The 17,396-nt window shown below is 57.2% G+C and overlaps 1 protein-coding gene across 1 annotated transcript; it reads right to left on the minus strand.

Annotated features, from left to right (window-relative positions):
- Positions 1–405: 405 nt before the first annotated feature.
- LOC143171636 (polyunsaturated fatty acid lipoxygenase ALOX15B-like) lies at positions 406–8,250 on the minus strand. Its single transcript, XM_076360682.1, is given in 15 exon segments — positions 406–511; positions 3,561–3,736; positions 3,973–4,143; positions 4,493–4,593; positions 4,699–4,822; positions 4,903–5,070; positions 5,548–5,622; positions 5,763–5,963; positions 6,051–6,173; positions 6,175–6,374; positions 6,481–6,584; positions 6,723–6,845; positions 6,939–7,020; positions 7,095–7,293; positions 8,107–8,250. Coding segments are annotated over 15 exon segments (2,097 nt in total).
- Positions 8,251–17,396: the final 9,146 nt, after the last annotated feature.

A 17,396-nucleotide genomic window follows, 5' to 3' on the forward strand; every position in this document is an offset into this window, starting at 1 on the left:
ACCTCCACCAGGCCCGTGGGCACAGGCCCTTGCAGGCTGGGGCAGGGCGTGTTTGTTATTTTAATGGCATGTCACATGATTTTTGGCATCACGGCGTGCGAGCGTCAGCCAAGCAAGAGCTGCCGTCCTTGGAAAGCTGCCCGGGAGTGACAGGCTTCACCAAAGCCAACCCGTCCTCTCCCCCACGGCCCCACCCTTGAACCCACCTCCCCTAAACGCATTTGTTCCCCGTGTGCTCCTGCAAGCGTGGCCTGGCTTATATTGGGCAACTGTGCTTTTTAAAATGCTTTGGGGGGGGGTCCCATTCTGTTCCCTTCTCTGCGCTGAGGCTGCACCCTCGTGGGAGAGCTAACAGGGGCTGTGTGCTCCTCCCCACCTGCGTCATCATCCTGCAGACCACGCACGTCACCTCTGCCAGCAGGACTTGGGTGGTGGAGAAATGCCAGGCAGCGTGTGAACGTTGCCCATCTCCACCAAGAAAAGCCCTCGGAAGTTCATCCCAACTATTACACTATAGGAGCATGAAAAGAAACACCTGCTGCTGTGGTGCAGGGCTCTACCTTGCATGAGCTGCTGCGGTTGCAAATACTTTTTGCATTTTTGCCGGCAGCTCCCTCCCTCGGCATTCTTGGGGTGATCTGGGGTTATTTTGCTGCGGCAGTGAGGCAAAGCCGGGCTCTGGAGCTGAGTGCAGTGGGACCCGAGGAAGGGCATCTTGACAGTTTGAAGGGCTTTGCATCGAGCCCTGTCCCCAGTGGTTGCTTTCAAGATGGAGGCACTGCAGCCCTTGTTGTCATGTCCCTGAGACCCCCAGGTCTGTCCTTGTCCCGGGGGGGGCGTCAGTGCTGCTTTCTGCATGGGACCATGTCCGTGATTCCTGCAGGGACCCGTCTGTCCTGGCTCCCCCACCAAAGGGCTCCTTCCCCTGGGGAAGGGGACAGGGGAGTCCCCCCTGCCATTGCCTGCCCCGCTGGCGGTGACACGGCCCTGGGGATGGCTTGGTTGCCCTTCGGGGCTCGCCGGCTCTGATCTGGGGCTCAGGGGGGCTTTTGCAGCTCTTGGGTGCCGTTTCCCGGTGCCCCCTGTGCTCCCCCCCACCTCCCAGGCAGGCACGGAGCAGTTCCAGAGAACTGGCTTTTAATGGAAAAAAAAACAAGAGGAAAGGTCCCATCAAAACTACTATATTATGTTGCTATGGGCTCATCACTGCCATGGGTGATGTCACCGCCCAGGGTGGTGCCACCATCCATGCGGTCATTGATGCCTGATGGGATGTTACTGCCCAGGGGGCTGCTAATGTCCATGGGGACCTCCATTCCTTGGGGGATGGCACTGCCCTGAGGTGCTCCCGCAGGGGGTGGTCGTGCTGGAGAGGCTGAGCTGTGTGATCTGCCCGGCGACGTGGTGGCAGCCACGGAGGGAGGGCGGCAGCACCGGGGCGGCTGGGACCACCGCTCTGCCTGATGGTTGCAGGTCAGGATGAGCTACTGTTGGCCCTGGGGGGTGCTGGGGGCTTCCGAGGCTGGGGGGGTGGGACACCCACAGGGCAGTACCTGGTGGAGAAGCGCCGCCGTGGCCGAGCGCGAAGGTGGCCGGCGGAGGCAGGTCGGCGTTTCTCCCCTCCATGCAGATGACGTGGGGGTCAAAGCAGCTGCCGCACGGAGCCACCTGCAGACCTGCGTGGGAGAGCTGGTGACCTCCACTCCTTCCCCAGAGAGTGTCCCCAGGCTGCAGGGATTGGGGTCGGTCCCTACCTCGGAGGTAGAAGGTTTTGGGGAGGATGAATGGCTGAAGCAGCTGGGGGGGCGGGGGCAATGTGGTGGGAGCCACAGGGCTGGCAGCGCCATGGTCCATTCCGTCTGTTGGATGCTAAGGACTCGGTGGGGCTGCCAGCTCTGGCCGCTTCCATTTGAGGGTCTCCCAGAAAGGAAGGTGCGGGCTCCCCGTGTTCCACCCCATCCCCAACAGCCTCCCCAGCTCCTCATGGGGAGGGAAAGGGTTGCTTTCCTCCAAAACAGAGGCATTTCACATCCTAGAGAAGGGAAAAAACACCCCCAAAAAAGCCCAACCACAATTGTTTTTGTAAGAATGATCCAAAAGGAAGCAGGAGGTACAGAGCATAACAGCCCTTTCAGGAGGAAGAGCTTCAGGGAGAGTTTTCTGCCCAAAAAGCACCAGAGCCCCTGGGAAGAAAACCGCTCATGACTACAGCCTCTGAAGACCCTTTCTCCCCTCCTCCGTTCGTACTCGGGGGTTTACACCGAAGCCTTGAACATCCTGGGGAGCTACCAGGTACGGACTTTCCCCCAACATACACAATGCTCTTTGGGTAGTTACCTTAGAAGAGTCTGGGGCTGCTACCTGGGAATTCTCCTGTCTCCAGAAGAAACCAAAATGCTCCCGGAGATGCCTGAGGGGAGTTCCAGGGAGCTACAGGGCATGGACCTGCCTCCAACATCGACAAAACTCTTCAGGTAACCGCCTAGGAGTCATAGGCAGCTCCTACACTGGACTTCAGCCATCTCCAGGGAAGGACAAAACACACCCAAGCTGCCTGGGAGGAGTCCCAGCAAGGGACAGAGCATGGACATGCCTCCAACATACACAAAACTCCTCGGGTGGCTTCCCTGGAGTAGTCTCGGGTGCTACCTGCAAAATTCAGCTGTCTCCAGGGGAGGCCAGAACATTCCTAAACTGCCTGGGAGGAGTCCGAAGGAGCTGTGGAGCATGGTCCTTCTCCCAACACGGATAAAACGCCTTGGGTAGCTGCCTTGCAGGGGTCTAGGGCTGCTCCCCAGGGCTTCACCTGTCTCCAGAGGAGGCCAACACACCCCTGGGGATGCCTGTGAGAATTCCCACGGAGCTACCGGGCGTGGACTTTCCCCCAACACACACACTGCTGTCCCAGTAGTTACGTCAGAAGAGTTGGGGGCCGCTGCCAGGGAATTCCCCAGTCTCCAGAAGAAACCAAAATGCTTCTGGAGATGCCTGGGAGGAGTTCTGGGAACACTGAGGGGCACTGGGGAGACTGGAGAGCACGGGGGACACTGGGAGCACTGGGGAGTGCTGGGGGGCACTGGGGAGAGTGAGGGGCACTGGGAGCGCTGGGGAGAGTGGGGAGCACTGAGGGGCAATGGGGGCACTGGGAGCACTGGGGAGCAGTAGGGGGCACTGGGAGCAGGGGGGAAACTGGGGAACACTGGGGGCACTGGGGGCACTGGGAGCACCGGGAAGACTGGGGAGCACTGAGGGGCAGTGGGAGCACTGGGCACCCCATCATGTCTCCCAGTTGCCCCCCCAACTCCCTCTCTGGGTGGGGGCCTCTGGGGAGGTGTTGGGGGGGGGTCCTCAGGTTTTCAGCCGCCCCCCATCAGAGAGGGTTTGATTGACAGCTGGCATTTATTGAGGGGTTGGGGGTGAGAAGCAGGGCAGGGGGTGCTGGGTGCTGAGGGGCTGGTGGGTGCTGGGGGCATCCAGGTGCTGGGTGGTGGGTGTGCTGGGTGCAGAGGTGATGGGTGCTGGGGGTGGCCAGGTGTGGGGTTCTGGGGGTGCGGGGGCACTCGGAGATGCTGTTCTCGGTCTCCAGGGGGTTCATGTAGTTGTATCTCAGCTTGGCCCAGTGGTTCCTCTCCTCAATGCGGTCCCGGATCTCCTCCAGCTGCCCTTGGAAGGCCCTGATGAGCCAGTGGGGTTCCACCTCCGTGAACCGCTCCTCCAGGTACTGTCCCGGGAGTATCTGGGAGACAGGGATGGGGACCCATCAGGTTCAAGCACTTGACTGAGGTGTCTCAAGCCATCTGGGGGTCTCTGGCCCCGTGGTAGCTGTAGAGCGATGGTGGCCACCACCCTGGGCTTGGGGATACCCAAGGTGGTGATGTGCACCCATGCCCTTGTGGGGCATCTCCTGGGATTCCTCAGCCCCACAGAGCCACCGTTTTGGGGAGGGCATGGTGATGGTGGGGCCAGACTCACCACGTCACTGAGGCATGAGCTGAGGAGGATGAGGGCCACCAGGACGTTGGCGGTGGTGTCCACCTCAGGGATGGTGGTGAGGAAGTGTTGGAGGAAGGCCTTGCCCTTCTCTGCTGGTGGCGGGTGGCGCATGGAGGACGGGGCGTTGGGGAGGAAGGCGCCCAGGTCACACTGCAGGGTGAGAGGCCACTGTCAGCAGAGGACATCCCTCTGGCATGGGGACAGGTGGGATGGGGACATTCTCATGCGGTGGGCTGGGGACATCCCTCTGGCATGGAGGGGGGAATGGATGGGGACATACTTCTGGCATGGAGCTTCTCCTGAGCTGGGGTGGGGATGTCCCTCCAGGATGGATGGGGACATCCCTCAAGCACGAAGAGAGGTGGGAACACGGACACCTCCCCTGGCTCAGGATGGGGACATCCCTCCTGCGCACAGAGGGGAACATCTCTCCAGCGTGGGACGGGGACAGTTGGGGACATCTTTTGGGTGCAGAGGGGTCAGAGGTCCCCTGTCCCACCTTCCCATTGTTGACGGCTGCGTGCTGTGCCGAGCAGGTGAACACCGCCATGGTGAGGAACTTGCTGAGCTCCGCCACCGTCCGCAGTGAGGAGGGGATACCTGGGGTTGGGTGGGGGGACAGCAAAGAGCATCAGGGACCTGTCCTTGTCCCCCCACCACCCCTGGGGACACCCCATGGGACCCATGGGTGTGGGGATGCAGTACCCGTGGAGGTCCTGCCCAAGAAGCCATTGGTGAAGATGTCCATCACCCAAGCCTGCAGCTCAGCATCCCCGCTCACCGCTGCATCCTCCCCATAGCAGAAAGCCACAATGCCGGAGATGAAGCTACCATGGGGTGAGGTGACCATGAGGTCATGGAGCACCCATGGGACCACCACCAGCTGCCACCTAATCCCTTGTCCCATCTCTCGATGGCTTCCCAGAGGCTCATTGCGTTATCCCGGTAGTGGTAGCTGGAGAGGTGCACCACGCCGCGGTGCCACATGTCATCAGGGAGGCAGAGGGAGGTGTAGGTGGCCTTCTCCAAGCCCTGCTGGATGATCAGCAGCATCCCCTCGCAGGTAACCCCCGAGCCCTGGTGGGGAGGGGTCACCCATGGGTGCTCAGGGCAGAAGGTGCCTTTCCCCCCCTCCAACCCCCGGCTGCCCCATGGCTCCTCGGTGCTCCCAGTATATGACACTGTCCCCAGTGCTCCCCAGCCCCCTCGCCCCATGCTCTCTAGTGTCCCCCAGGGCCCTCTGTGCTCCCCAGTGTCCCCCAGTGCTCCCAGTATAAGCCAGTGGTCCCGAGTGCTTCCAGGGCACGAGTACTCCAAGTACTCCCCCCAGTGCCCCCAGTATGCCCCCCTAAGTGCTCCCATTAACCCCCCAGCCCCCCCAATTCATGCTTGCTAGTGCCCCCAGTGCCTCCCCAGTATTCCCAGTATACCCCACTGTCCCCAGTGCTCCCCAGCCCTCTGTCCCTCCATGTTCTCTAGTGTCCCCCAGGGCCTTCTGTGCTCCCCCAGTGCCCCCCAGCACTCCCAGTACATCCCAGTGCTCCCAGTGCTCACCTTGTCGATGACGCCACCAGGGTTGATGAGGACGCTCTGGGCCAACGTGTTGAAGTGGAAGTGGGGGACGAGGAGCTGGTGGTGGAAACCAGGAGGTTGGAGACGACTGGGGACCTCCTAAGGAGCTGGGGTGGGTGTTGGGGGGGGGGGGGGGGGGCACTGCGGTCAGATGAGGGGGGGCGGGGGCACTGGGTGGTGCTGAGGTGGGACCTTACCTTGAAGAGGGGGTGACAGGTGGGCAGTTGGCATAGGGTGGCGATGGCGAAGACCTCCCCAAAGAGGTGGGTCCTCAAGGGGTGGGTGAGGAGCTGGTGGCTGTAGAAGTTGGCGTTGCGCCAGGTTTTGGCCAACAGCCAGTCCCACTTGGCATTGCTTTGTAAGAAGATGGGGCTGGTGGGTCCCGGTGTTTGGCTGAGCTGTGGGACGCAAACCACGTGGTGGGACCATCTCCTCTCCACCACCACGGTGGGGTTGTCCACGGGTTTGGGGTGGGACATCCCTACCTGGATGGCGATGGGACGTAGGAGCCCGTCGGCACCCTGGTGCAGCAGGCAGAGCAGGGTGGCGACGTGCTGCCAGCGCCTGTGGATGGTGCTGGCCACAATGCCTTCCAGCACCTCATAGTCCAATGATGAAGATCTGACCCTCTTGCATCTCCTTGCCCAGGTTGGTGCCACCACCCAAAGAACCGGCCACCATCTCCAGCGTCACCAGGAATTTGGCCGGCAGCATCACGCAGTGCTGAATGGTGATGGGGTTGTTGCCATTGAAGAACTGGTAACTGAAGAAGTCATCTTCTCGCCAGTGCCTGGCCACGTATTCGGGGACTGAGGGGGTGGCTGGACATCAGCGCTGAACTGCCCACCCTCCATGTCAAGCCAGGGACTTCCTGGGAAGCCCTGGGTGGCGGGGGAAGACGCACAAGGCACCCACCAATCTCCCTGCCCCGTGTCCAGGAGAAGATGCTGCGCATCTCATCCAGGCTCTTCCAGAAGGTGGGTCTCAAGAGGAACCCTGCCAGAAGGTGGAAGGCCCCTCTACGGGACAGAGGTGGACCTCAGCAACCACCATTCCTTCCCTGGCCCCCCACCACCAGCCTCCCGGGACAGGGTGGCACTGGCGATGCTCCTCACTCCCATCATCCAGGTCCTCCCCAACCTTGGGGTGTTGCTTACTGGAAGATGAGGACACCGGTGAAGTTGGTGGCCCTCACGCAGGAGAACTGAGCATTGGAGTCCAGCTCGAGGATGGAGCCCACATTGAGGCAACGGGGCCAGCCCTTGGTGAAGCTCTTCCACCTGCGGGTGGGACAGGGGGACATACGTCAGCGTCACTGCTGGCCAGGCCACCCTGGCCATGGTGGACCTCCATCCTTATGTCCCTGCTCTCACTGGTAAGCCTCCTGCCGTGCCTTCAGCTCCTGCTGCCGACGCTCCTTGAGGATCTCCAGCTCATCATCCACCAGCTTTTTCCCTGGAAAGGAGGAGAGAGGAGTCAAGGTCGGACCCCTGGCTAGCAGAGGAGGGTGGGGGTGGGATGAGTCCTACCCGAGCTCTCCCGGACCTCCACCGTGGTAACCCCCTCCAGCCACTGGTAGCAGGGGAAGCGGTAGAGGGTGCCGTCAGGGCCCATCACGCGGATGTCCCTGCAGAACCAGGCATCCTCCAAGAAGAGCCGCCACTTGTGCAGGCGGATGAGGACGATGCGACCCAAGTCCTGCACGCAGCGCATGGTCATGTCCTTCTCCTGGTGGGGGGTGGGTGGGAAATTGCTTGGGGTGGGAGGGCAGCTGCCCTGGCATGGCAATGGGGGATACGGGCATTCCCCACCAGTGGAGTGGGGCTTCAGGGCATCCCCCAAAGATCCTCTTCCTCCATCCCCCCAGGACCCCTTTCCACCATCCCCCAGGACCCCTCCTCCATCATCCCCGCAAGATCCTTTTCCTACATCCCCCCCCCAAGACCACTTCCCACCATCCCCCCAGGATCCTTTTCCTCCACCCCACACCCCCCAAGACCACTTTCTTTCATCCCCCCCAAAGATCCTTTTCCTCCATCCCCCCCCACCCCCACCCCCTCGCTCCATCCCCCAGGATCCTACCCTCCATGTCCCCAGGACCCCTTTCCTCTATTCTCCCCCCCACCAAACCCTTTTCCTCCATCCCCCCCCCCAAGACCACTTCCCACCATCCCCCCAGGATCCTTTTCCTCCACCCCACACCCCCCAAGACCACTTTCTTTCATCCCCCCCAAAGATCCTTTTCCTCCATCCCCCCCCACCCCCACCCCCTCGCTCCATCCCCCAGGATCCTACCCTCCATGTCCCCAGGACCCTTTTCCTCTATTCTCCCCCCCACCAAACCCTTTTCCTCCATCCCCCCCCAAGAACACTTTCCTCCATTCCTCCATGAGCCCTTCCTTCATCCCCCCAGGACCACTTCCCACCATCCCCCCAAACCTTGGTGAAGACCCATCCCTTTTCTTACCCTCTCCAGTAAAACCCATGCCGGGGCCCCCGGCATGCCCATGCCTCCACTCGTGTCCCCATCCCTGCGCTCACCGTCCCCGGCAGGAACCAGTAGTTGACTGAACCAGGCGCCATCCGGCACCTCTCACCACGGCTGCCCACCAAGGTGATGGAGATGGAGTTGGTCCCACCTTCGAGGATGTCACCCGTTGCCACCTTCACCTTGTAGACGGCCATGGCGAGCTGCACAAGGACACGCCGCGCCATTCAAGAGCTGCCTTTAAAAAGCGACCACCTGTAGGGGTGAGGGTTTTGGGGGTGGAAACCTGCCATCTTGGGTGGTTTGCATGCTGCAAGCCATTGCACAAGCTGGGTGGCCAGTCCTTCCTTCTCAAGGGGAGGTTATCAGATGACCGTTATTGGCCGTCGACCGGCATATCGAATCTCAATGGATGTGGCCATGGAGACATTACCCAAGCGATGGCCCCGGGGGTGGCCATGGGCCCAAGGGAGGGGGCGTTTGCCATGGTCCAGGACCTCCTCCTGCCTCCCCAGGGTCTCCTCCATCTCCTGCTGGGTCCCTGCCCGTGCTGCTGCCCACACTTCACTGGCTGCTCAAGGCATGCTGTGGAGCAGTGGTTGTGGGGCAGGCAGGGCTTTCCCAAAGGAAGGTCGTGGAGCAACTAATACTGGTGTCACAGTTTAACCTCAGTCGGCAACTGAGCACCACACAGCCACTCGCTCCCTCACCCCCCCGCGGTGGGATGGGGGACAGAATTGGAAGAGTAGAAGTGAGAAAAACCCGGGGGGGTTGACATAAAAACAGTTTATTAATTGAAATAAAATGATAATATACAAAGCAAGTGATGCACAATGCAAGTGCTCACCACCCGCCGACCGATGCCCAGACAGTCCCTGAGCAGCGGCCCCCCCGGCCAGCTTTCCCCCAGTTCATGTACCGAGCATGATGTCACATGGTATGGAATAGCCCTTTGGCCAGTTTGGGTCAGCTGTCCTGGCTGTGCCCCCTCCCAGCTTCTTGTGCACCTCCAGCCTTCTCAGTCCGCAGAGCATGGGAAGCTGAAAAGTCCTTGACTAGCGTAAGAATTACGAAGCAACAACTGAAACATCGGTGTGTTATCAACATTGTTCTCATCCTAAATCCAAAGCACAGCACTGTACCAGCTACTAGGAAGGAAATTAACCCTATCCCCGCCAAAACCAGGACAGTATCCACCCCTTATTCTATACCATCTACGTCATGCCCAGGTCCCCCCCTTTCCAATACATTTCCATTAATCACCACCCCTTTTCCTGTTTTTGATATATACACACACACACACACACAGAGATATCATTCCCTTAGTCTATGGGCCATCCCTCTAAAATGTTCGTTGAGTTCATTTAGTCCATGACTTTGGGCTCCATCTGTCATCATAATCTTCCAGGGCAGGAAAGATGGGGATGGTATGTGGTGTTGGATTGTTTCATGTTGAAGTCAGTTCTGGTTCCATCATCACTGTGCTTTGCTCGGTTTCATCAAAGTTCATTCTTCATTAATCTGGGTGATTCTTATTGTAATATCATTGGTATGGCATATAATATTATGTAGCACTTAACATCAGATAATTCAGATCATTGGCTATTCTCACCCAAAATCAAATCCCCTTGAGGTACACATCGGACTTCCCCATCCTCCCGCATCACCCACCAAGTGCACCCAGGTCCTTGAGCAAAAGCAATCCCACGGATGGGTTTGCCTCTGCCCGAGGCAGGAATAACCCAAACTGTCTTCCCCAGCATATTTTTTATGTGCACTACAGGGACTTTATTCCCATCTACAGTACGTAAAAGTTCTGACTGGGCAGGGCCTGCTCGATTGGCAGATCCCCGAGTGTTGACTAACCAGGTGGCCTTTGCTAAATGTGTGTCCCAATGTTTGAATGTCCCGCCACCCATCGCTTTCAGTGTAGTCTTTAACAGTCCATTGTATCCTTTGATTTTCCCGGAGGCTGGTGCATGACAGGGGATGTGATACACCCACTCCATGCCGTGCTCTTTGGCCCAGGTGTCTATGAGGTTGTTTCAGAAATGAGTCCCGTTGTCTGACTCAATTCTTTCTGGGGTGCCATGTCGCCATAGGACTTGCTTTTCAAGGCCCAGGATAGTGTTCCGGGCAGTGGCATGGGGCACGGGATATGTTTCCAGCCATCCGGTGGTTGCCTCCACCATTGTAAGCACGTGGCGCTTGCCTTGGCAGGTTTGTGGGAGTGTGATATAATCGATCTGCCAGGCCTCCCCATATTTATATTTCAGCCATCGTCCTCCATAGCAGAGGGGCTTTAACCGCTTGGCTTCCTGATCGCAGCGCATGTTTCACATTCATGGATGACCTGCGCAATAATGTCCATGGTCAAGTCCACCCCTCAATCATGAGCCCATCTGTATGTTGCATCTCTTCCTTGATGACCTGAGGTGTCATGGGCCCACCGAGCTAGAAATAATTCACCCTTACGTTGCCAGTCCAGATCCACCTGAGCCACTTCAATCTTAGCAGCCTGATCCACCTGCTGGTTTTTTTGATTTTCTTCAGTAGCCCGACTCTTGGGTACGCGAGCATCTACGTGATGGACTTTTACAACTAGGTTCTCCACCTGGGCAGCAGTATCTTGCCACAATGTGGCAGCCCAGATGGGTTTGCCTCTGCGCTGCCAGTTGCTCTGCTTCCATTGCTGCAACCACCCCCACAGGGCATTTGCCACCATACATGGGTCAGTCTAGAGAGAGAGCATATTTTTTACATCTTGCCCTGCCCAGAGTGGCCCAAGGGCTACTGCATGAACTACCTCCTGTTTAATTTGTTCAAAGGCTTGTCGTTGCTCAGGGCCCCGTTTGAAACCGTTCTTCTTCTGGGTCACTTGATAGTGAGGGTTTACGATCAGACTGTAATTTGGAATATGCATTCTCCAAAAACCCATGACACCTAAGAAAGCTTGTGTTTCCTTTTTGCTAGTTGGTGGAGACATGGCTGTTATTTTGTTGATCACATCCTTTGGGATGTGACAATGTCCGTCTTGCCATTTTATTCCTAAAAACTGGATCTCCTGTGCAAGTCCCTTGACCTTACTTTGTTTTATGGCAAACCCGGCCTTCAGCAGGATTTGGACTATTTTCTTCCCTTTTTCAAAAACTTCTCCTGCTGTGTTGCCCCACATGATGTCATCAATGTATTGCAGGTGTTCCGGAGCCTCACCCTGTTCCAGTGCAGTCTGGATCAGTCCATGGCAAATGGTGGGGCTGTGTTTCCATCCCTGTGGCAGTTGGTTCCAGGTGTACTGGACGCCCCTCCAAGTGAAAGCAAACTGTGGCCTGCACTCTGCTGCCAAAGGGATTGAGAAAAACGCATTAGCGCTATCAGTTGTGGCATACCACTTGGCTGCCTTTGACTCCAGTTCGTATTGAAGTTCTAGCATGTCCGGCACGGCAGCACTCAGCAGCGGCTTGACTTTGCTCAGGCCACGATAGTCTACTGTCAGTCTCCACTCTCCATTAGACTTCCGCACTGGCCATATGGGACTGTTAAAGGGTGAGCGAGTCTTGCTGATCACTCCTTGGCTCTCCAGTTGATGAAATCAGCTTATGGATGGGAATCAGGGAGTCTCGGTTGGTGCGATATTGCCGCCGGTGCACTGTGGTGGTAGCGATTGGCACCTGTTGGTCTTGTGACTTTCAGCAGCCCCAAAACAGAGGGGTCCTCCGAGAGACCAGGCAAGGTGGACAGCTGTTTCATTTCCTCCATCTCCAAGGCAGCTATACCAAAAGCCCACCGGTACCCTTTTGGGTCCTTGAAATACCCTCTCCTGAGGTAGTCTATGCCAAGGATGCACGGAGGCCTCTGGGCCAGTCACAATGGGGTGCTTTTGCCACCCATTCCCAGTTAGACTTACTTCGGCTTCCAATGCAGTTAGCTGTTGGGATCCCCCTGTCACTCCAGAAATACAGACGGGTTCTGCCCCTATATAGCTTGATGGCACTAGGGTACACTGTGCACCGGTGTCTACTAGAGCCTTATACTCCTGTGGGTCTGATGTGCCAGGCCACTGAATCCACACAGTCCAGTAAACCCGGTTGTCCCTTTCCTCCACCTGACTGGAGGCAGGGCCCCTCTAATCCTCATCACAGTATTCGTTTCTCATTTCCTGCAAATACGAGTCAGAAGTCTCTTCGTTATGATCAGAAGTAAGATCGGCCCTTCTACTCTGTCTGGGGAACTGCCCGCTGGAAACTGGAGCAGCAATTTTCCTGGAAGAACCCCCTTTTGTGATTGTTTTCCCTTGCAACTCACGTACCCGTGCCCCTAGGGCTGAGGTAGGTTTTCCATCCCACTTCCCCATGTCCTCTCCATGGTCATGCAGGTAAAAACCATAGGGTGCCCCGTGGTGTGTACTCTTTATATCCTCTGTCTTGAACAAAAGAACACTGACTCCTAATAGCCGAGATACTGGTCCGTACAGGTGGGGAGTAGGACCTATCCTCTTCAAGTTGCTGGACCTCCCGGGACAGTTTCTCCACAGCTGAGGCGGGGGAGGAAGAGAGATTTCTTCGTATTGCCGGAGTTGACCAGCCAATTTGTTCCAGCCACCGTTTGTTCCTCTCCATCTTTCCAGGTCATCACTGCCAATGAGTTGGCATATGACGATGGTGCGCTCCTTATAAACTTCTGCCACATGGGTCATGTGCACCTGACCTCATCTGGACCTTTGGATAGCTGTCCATTGTTCATGTCACCAGAAATCACCTCCAGCACAGCTAATTCCCTCAGGAATTGGATACCCTTTTCCATGGTGATCCGTTTGCCTGGGCGATATATGACATTTTCCTTGAAGGGATACCTTTCCTTCACGCTTGACAAGAGTCGCCTCCAGAGGCTGAGGACTCGCGTTCCTTTTCCAGTCGCCAATGCCCCCTTCCCTCGAAAGGGATCCCAGCTGCTTGGCTTCTTTACCCTCTAATTCCAGGCTACTGGCCCCATTATCCCAGCACCGGAGCAGCCAGGTGACAATATGTTCGCCTGGACAATGGCTGAAATCTTTTCTTATATCTCGCAGCTCACTCAGGGAGAGGGATTGGGTGGTTACTTCCTCGTTTATGAGTTCTTCCTCTTCTTCCTCCCCGAGCAGTGGCCGGCCCTCCTCCTCCTGTTCTCGTGATGGCCCTTCTCCAGGGTAGTCTGCCTTGTCCTCTTCTTCCTCTGGCTCCCTTTTAGAAGAAGCGTATTCCTCCCTTACTAAACGAGCCGACTTCCGCTTCCAAGATTTCTTGTGTACAGGGGCAACTGATACTGGCACAGGTTGGCTCTTTGGTTCAGCTGCAGGGCGTATCGCCAGGGTTGGAGTGGCTGCAGGGCCTGTCGTTTTATTGTCAGATCCAGAGACTTTCTCTTCCCCTTGAGGGTACTGAAAAATGTTGAACAGGGCTCGGTAGGCACGGGCCAGGCCCCAGCACGTTGCAGTGATCTGTGTCTCTCTGGAGTTGCCAGGGTGACAGCATACTTCTTCCAACTATTCTACTAACTTTTCAGGATTCTGCACTTGCTCAGGGGTGAAGTTCCAAAACACTGGGGGTGCCCATTGGCTTAGGTACTTGCCCATCCTATCCCACACACCCTGCCACTCATAACTGTCCAGCCTTGGGGCAGATCTCTGGATGATATTCTTAAATTGCTTATTAAGTTTAGACAAAACCGATACAATATTCCCAAGAAATACCAATAGAAGTATCTTAACTACCCAAGGATGTTCAAGATACTGAAAAGTTACTGTAATGAAGGAAGAAACGTCATAGAAGAAGGTAGCGACGCAGCCATTCTGTATTTCCTCCATAAAAAAACTCTCAGAGGAACGACTGTAATTGCTAATTGTCTCCACGAAGTGGTACACCAAGTACAGTAATGGCTTCAGCACGAAGCTCAAATACCAGATTAAGCTCAAGGTCAGTGTTTTAATAACAAACCTCCCAGGCAAAACATCACTAATCACCACAGACCACAGCAAACTGCAAAACCCAACACCAATCTCTAACACGTACAGCAAAAAAAAGAGCATGATGCAGATTAGACAAACCAGTATCGAGAACAGATGAACCAACATTGTGACCCGCAACTGTTAACAGATATAAATTCCTTAATGCGCTCCAGTTAATCTGTTATTATCTCAAACCCTTCGAGCCCCACGTTGGGCGTCAAAAAGGACTGCGTGGTTTAACCTCAGTCGGCACTGAGCACCACACAGCTGCTCGCTCACTCCCCCGCCCCCCCGCCCCCCCCCGCAGTGGGATGGGGGAGAGAATTGGAAGAGTAGAAGTGAGAAAACTCGTGGGTTGAGATAAAAACAGTTTCATAATTGAAATAAATTAATAACAATATAATAATAATAATAATAATAATAATAATAATAATAATAATAATAATAATAATATACACAGCAAGTGATGCACAGCGCAATTGCTCACCACCCGCCGACCGATGCCCAGCCAGTCCCCGAGCAGCAGCCCCCCTGGCCAGCTTTCCCCCAGTTTATATACTGAGCATGACGTCATATGGTATGGAATAGCCCCTTGGCCAGTTTGGGTCAGCTGTCCTGGCTGTGCCCCCTCCCACCTTCTTGTGCACCTCCAGCCTTCTCAGTCGGTAGAGCATGGGAAGCTGAAAAGTCCTTGACTAGTGTAAGCACTACTTAGCAACAACTAAAACATCGGTGCGTTATCAACATTGTTCTCATGCTAAATCCAAAGCACAGCACTGTACCAGCTACTAGGAAGGAAATTAACTCTATCCCTGCCAAAACCAGGACACCTAGGCACACAGGGGACAACAGGGCTGTGCTTCTCATAGACACGTCATGGGAGGAGAGTGTTCCTGCTGCTGGCAGGTGCCAAAGGGGTGTAGGTCAGTGGAAGAGGAACCACTTTGCACGTGGGAGGTCCTGGCTTCCATCTCCAGGGCTGCTTTTGCTCTTACTCCCTGGCCTCAAGTGGGTGAGTGCTGGAGCTGGGGCACTGCTCCTCTCCAGGTGCTGTGGGCCTGCCCTGACCTCCCAGGGCCTGGCTGAGGAGTGAGGAGGGCTGTGTGCACTGCCTCTGCTGAGCCCCCTCCTGGAGGAGAGGCAGGCAGCTGTGCTGGACCTGAGCTCAGGTCACTACCCTGCACCACAGATCCACCCCACACACCAACCAGGGGCCCTGCTTGGAGGCAAGGGGTGGCCCTCAGGGAGGGGATAGACATCAGCAGCAGACTGGGTGCTGGCAATCCTTCCTGGCTGCACTGAGAGAGGTGGTGTGAGGGTGCTGGTCCAGCCCAGGTGCCCTTTGGGACCAGGGCCACACTGCCCTGGTGGCTCTCCAGGGGTAAGGCTGTGAGATTGTCCTGTCTCCAGGTGGAGATCCCATACCACGCGGGAAGTACCTGTCTATGCCAACGGGTAGGGATGTCCGAGCTGGAGGAGCGACATTCCTTACCCTGACCCTGTCTCCCGGTCCTTTTCCCTCTGCCATCACCACTGGCTTGAGCAGAGCCGCAGCTCAGGGAACCCGGAGCTGCTGAGGTCAGGCACAGCTCTGCAGAGGTGGAACTGGTGGGGCCGGCACCCACCTCTTGTTCCTGGGGGGGTTGGTGGCTCTGTCCACCCCATGTCAGTGGGAACAGGGAAGCACAGGCCTGTCCACAGCCGTGCAGAGGTGGGGAGGGCAAGGAGATGGTGCCTTGGCTGCTCCTCTGACAAAAACCTCTGCAACCAAAACGGGGTGTGAGACCCAATGTTTCACTGCAGGGTGCCCAGCCCCTGGGAACAGTGAGCCCAGATTCAGAGAAATAAGGTATAAAAATGAAGCAAAGAAGAAGGGGGGTTGTGGGGATATCTTCTGAACACAGGACGGTGGGTGCCAGTATGGACACTGACCTGCAGATTCAAGCCACCCCAGGCAGGGACAGGGGAGAAAAGCCCAGTGTCTGTCCCATGCCACCTCCCCACCAGCTCTGCCCTCCCGCAGGTGTAGTATTTCTCCCTTACTCTGGCACCTGGCAGAGGTTTGCCTCCTCCTCCTCCTCAGGGAAATGAGAGCCAGGCCCTGGGTGTGGGTGAGGGGGCAGCACACCTGAGCAGAAAGAGCCCATTTCAAGGCATTTGGGGCCTGACCAGTCTGGCCCTGCAGGCTGGGTTCATTCTCTGCAGCAGTGCGGGATCATCTGTGCCCCAGATCTGTGCAGGCTCCTGCAGCTCCTGAGGACCTACATGAGGGGCCTGACGGTGAGAGCCCAACCCTCTGCACTGCTGCCCCACGCTGGGAAAGGCCATGGGAGAGAGTAGCCTTCCTAGGGTGAGACCCCCAAGGTGATGGGTGACGCACATGGGCACTGCAAACACAGCCTCCATCCCCTGGGAAACTCCCACCGGGGCAGGCTCCAGCCCTGCATGTCCACAGGGAGAGGTGGGCCCAGAGCTGGGGAGGGAGGGGCTGGCTCCGGGGCCAGGGGCTGCCAGCAGGAAACCTCTAGAGACCAGGGCAAAGGAGTGTGTGAGCCTGGGCTCCCCCCAGACCCCCACAGGGTCACCCCAGGGGTGGAGGAGCTCCCAGCAGGGAATGGGCCAACGCTGTCATGGCACAGGCTGTTGGTGACGGCTGCCTCCTCCCCTCTTCTGCTCTAGGGCCAGATCCTGCTCTTTACAGTGACCTGTGGCTGCTCCCCGCAGGGAGCCCTGCTGTGGACACCCAACGCACCTTCCAGCCTGCAGCAGAGAAGCCCACCGGGGAAGAGCTGGAGGGCTGTGGAGACCCAACAGCAGGAGCAGGGAGGGCAGTTTAGGCTCCAGGTTCCTGCCCAAGTGTCAAACCCTTCTCCCCACACAGCTCCTGTGTGAAAGGTTTCTCTGCCCATGGGAGCTGGGACAGGTGAACGCCCCAGCCGAGGGAGGAGGGACCCTGGCTCAACTCCCAGCAGTGCCTGCATTAGGGGAGGGACACAAAATACCCTCTGCCATGGAAATGTGCCCACGTTAGCACCCTCCCAGGCAGGCCCTTCTCCAGGCCAGGGGCTGGATGGCGGCTATGGGTTCCAGTCCACGTCTCACAGGGATCCTTTCTCCCTCCCCCTGGCCTCTCCCTCATCTGCCTCCCACAACGCTGAGGGAAAGGTGCCCCCACCAACCCCCCCCACTCCCATCCCCCCTGCACCTGCACACAGGTACTGCCCCGACACAAACCGACACTGTCACCCCTGGCGAGGCAGCAGCAGGGCAGGGGTGGAGGTAGGAGCGCAGCAGGAGGAGGGGTTCCCAGGGCTGCCATGGGGCCTTAATGCCCCTGCCCAGGAAGGAAGGCAGCTCTGG

The sequence above is a fragment of the Aptenodytes patagonicus genome, chromosome 29 (assembly GCF_965638725.1).
Source record: "Aptenodytes patagonicus chromosome 29, bAptPat1.pri.cur, whole genome shotgun sequence".
NCBI classification, from domain to species: domain Eukaryota; kingdom Metazoa; phylum Chordata; class Aves; order Sphenisciformes; family Spheniscidae; genus Aptenodytes; species Aptenodytes patagonicus.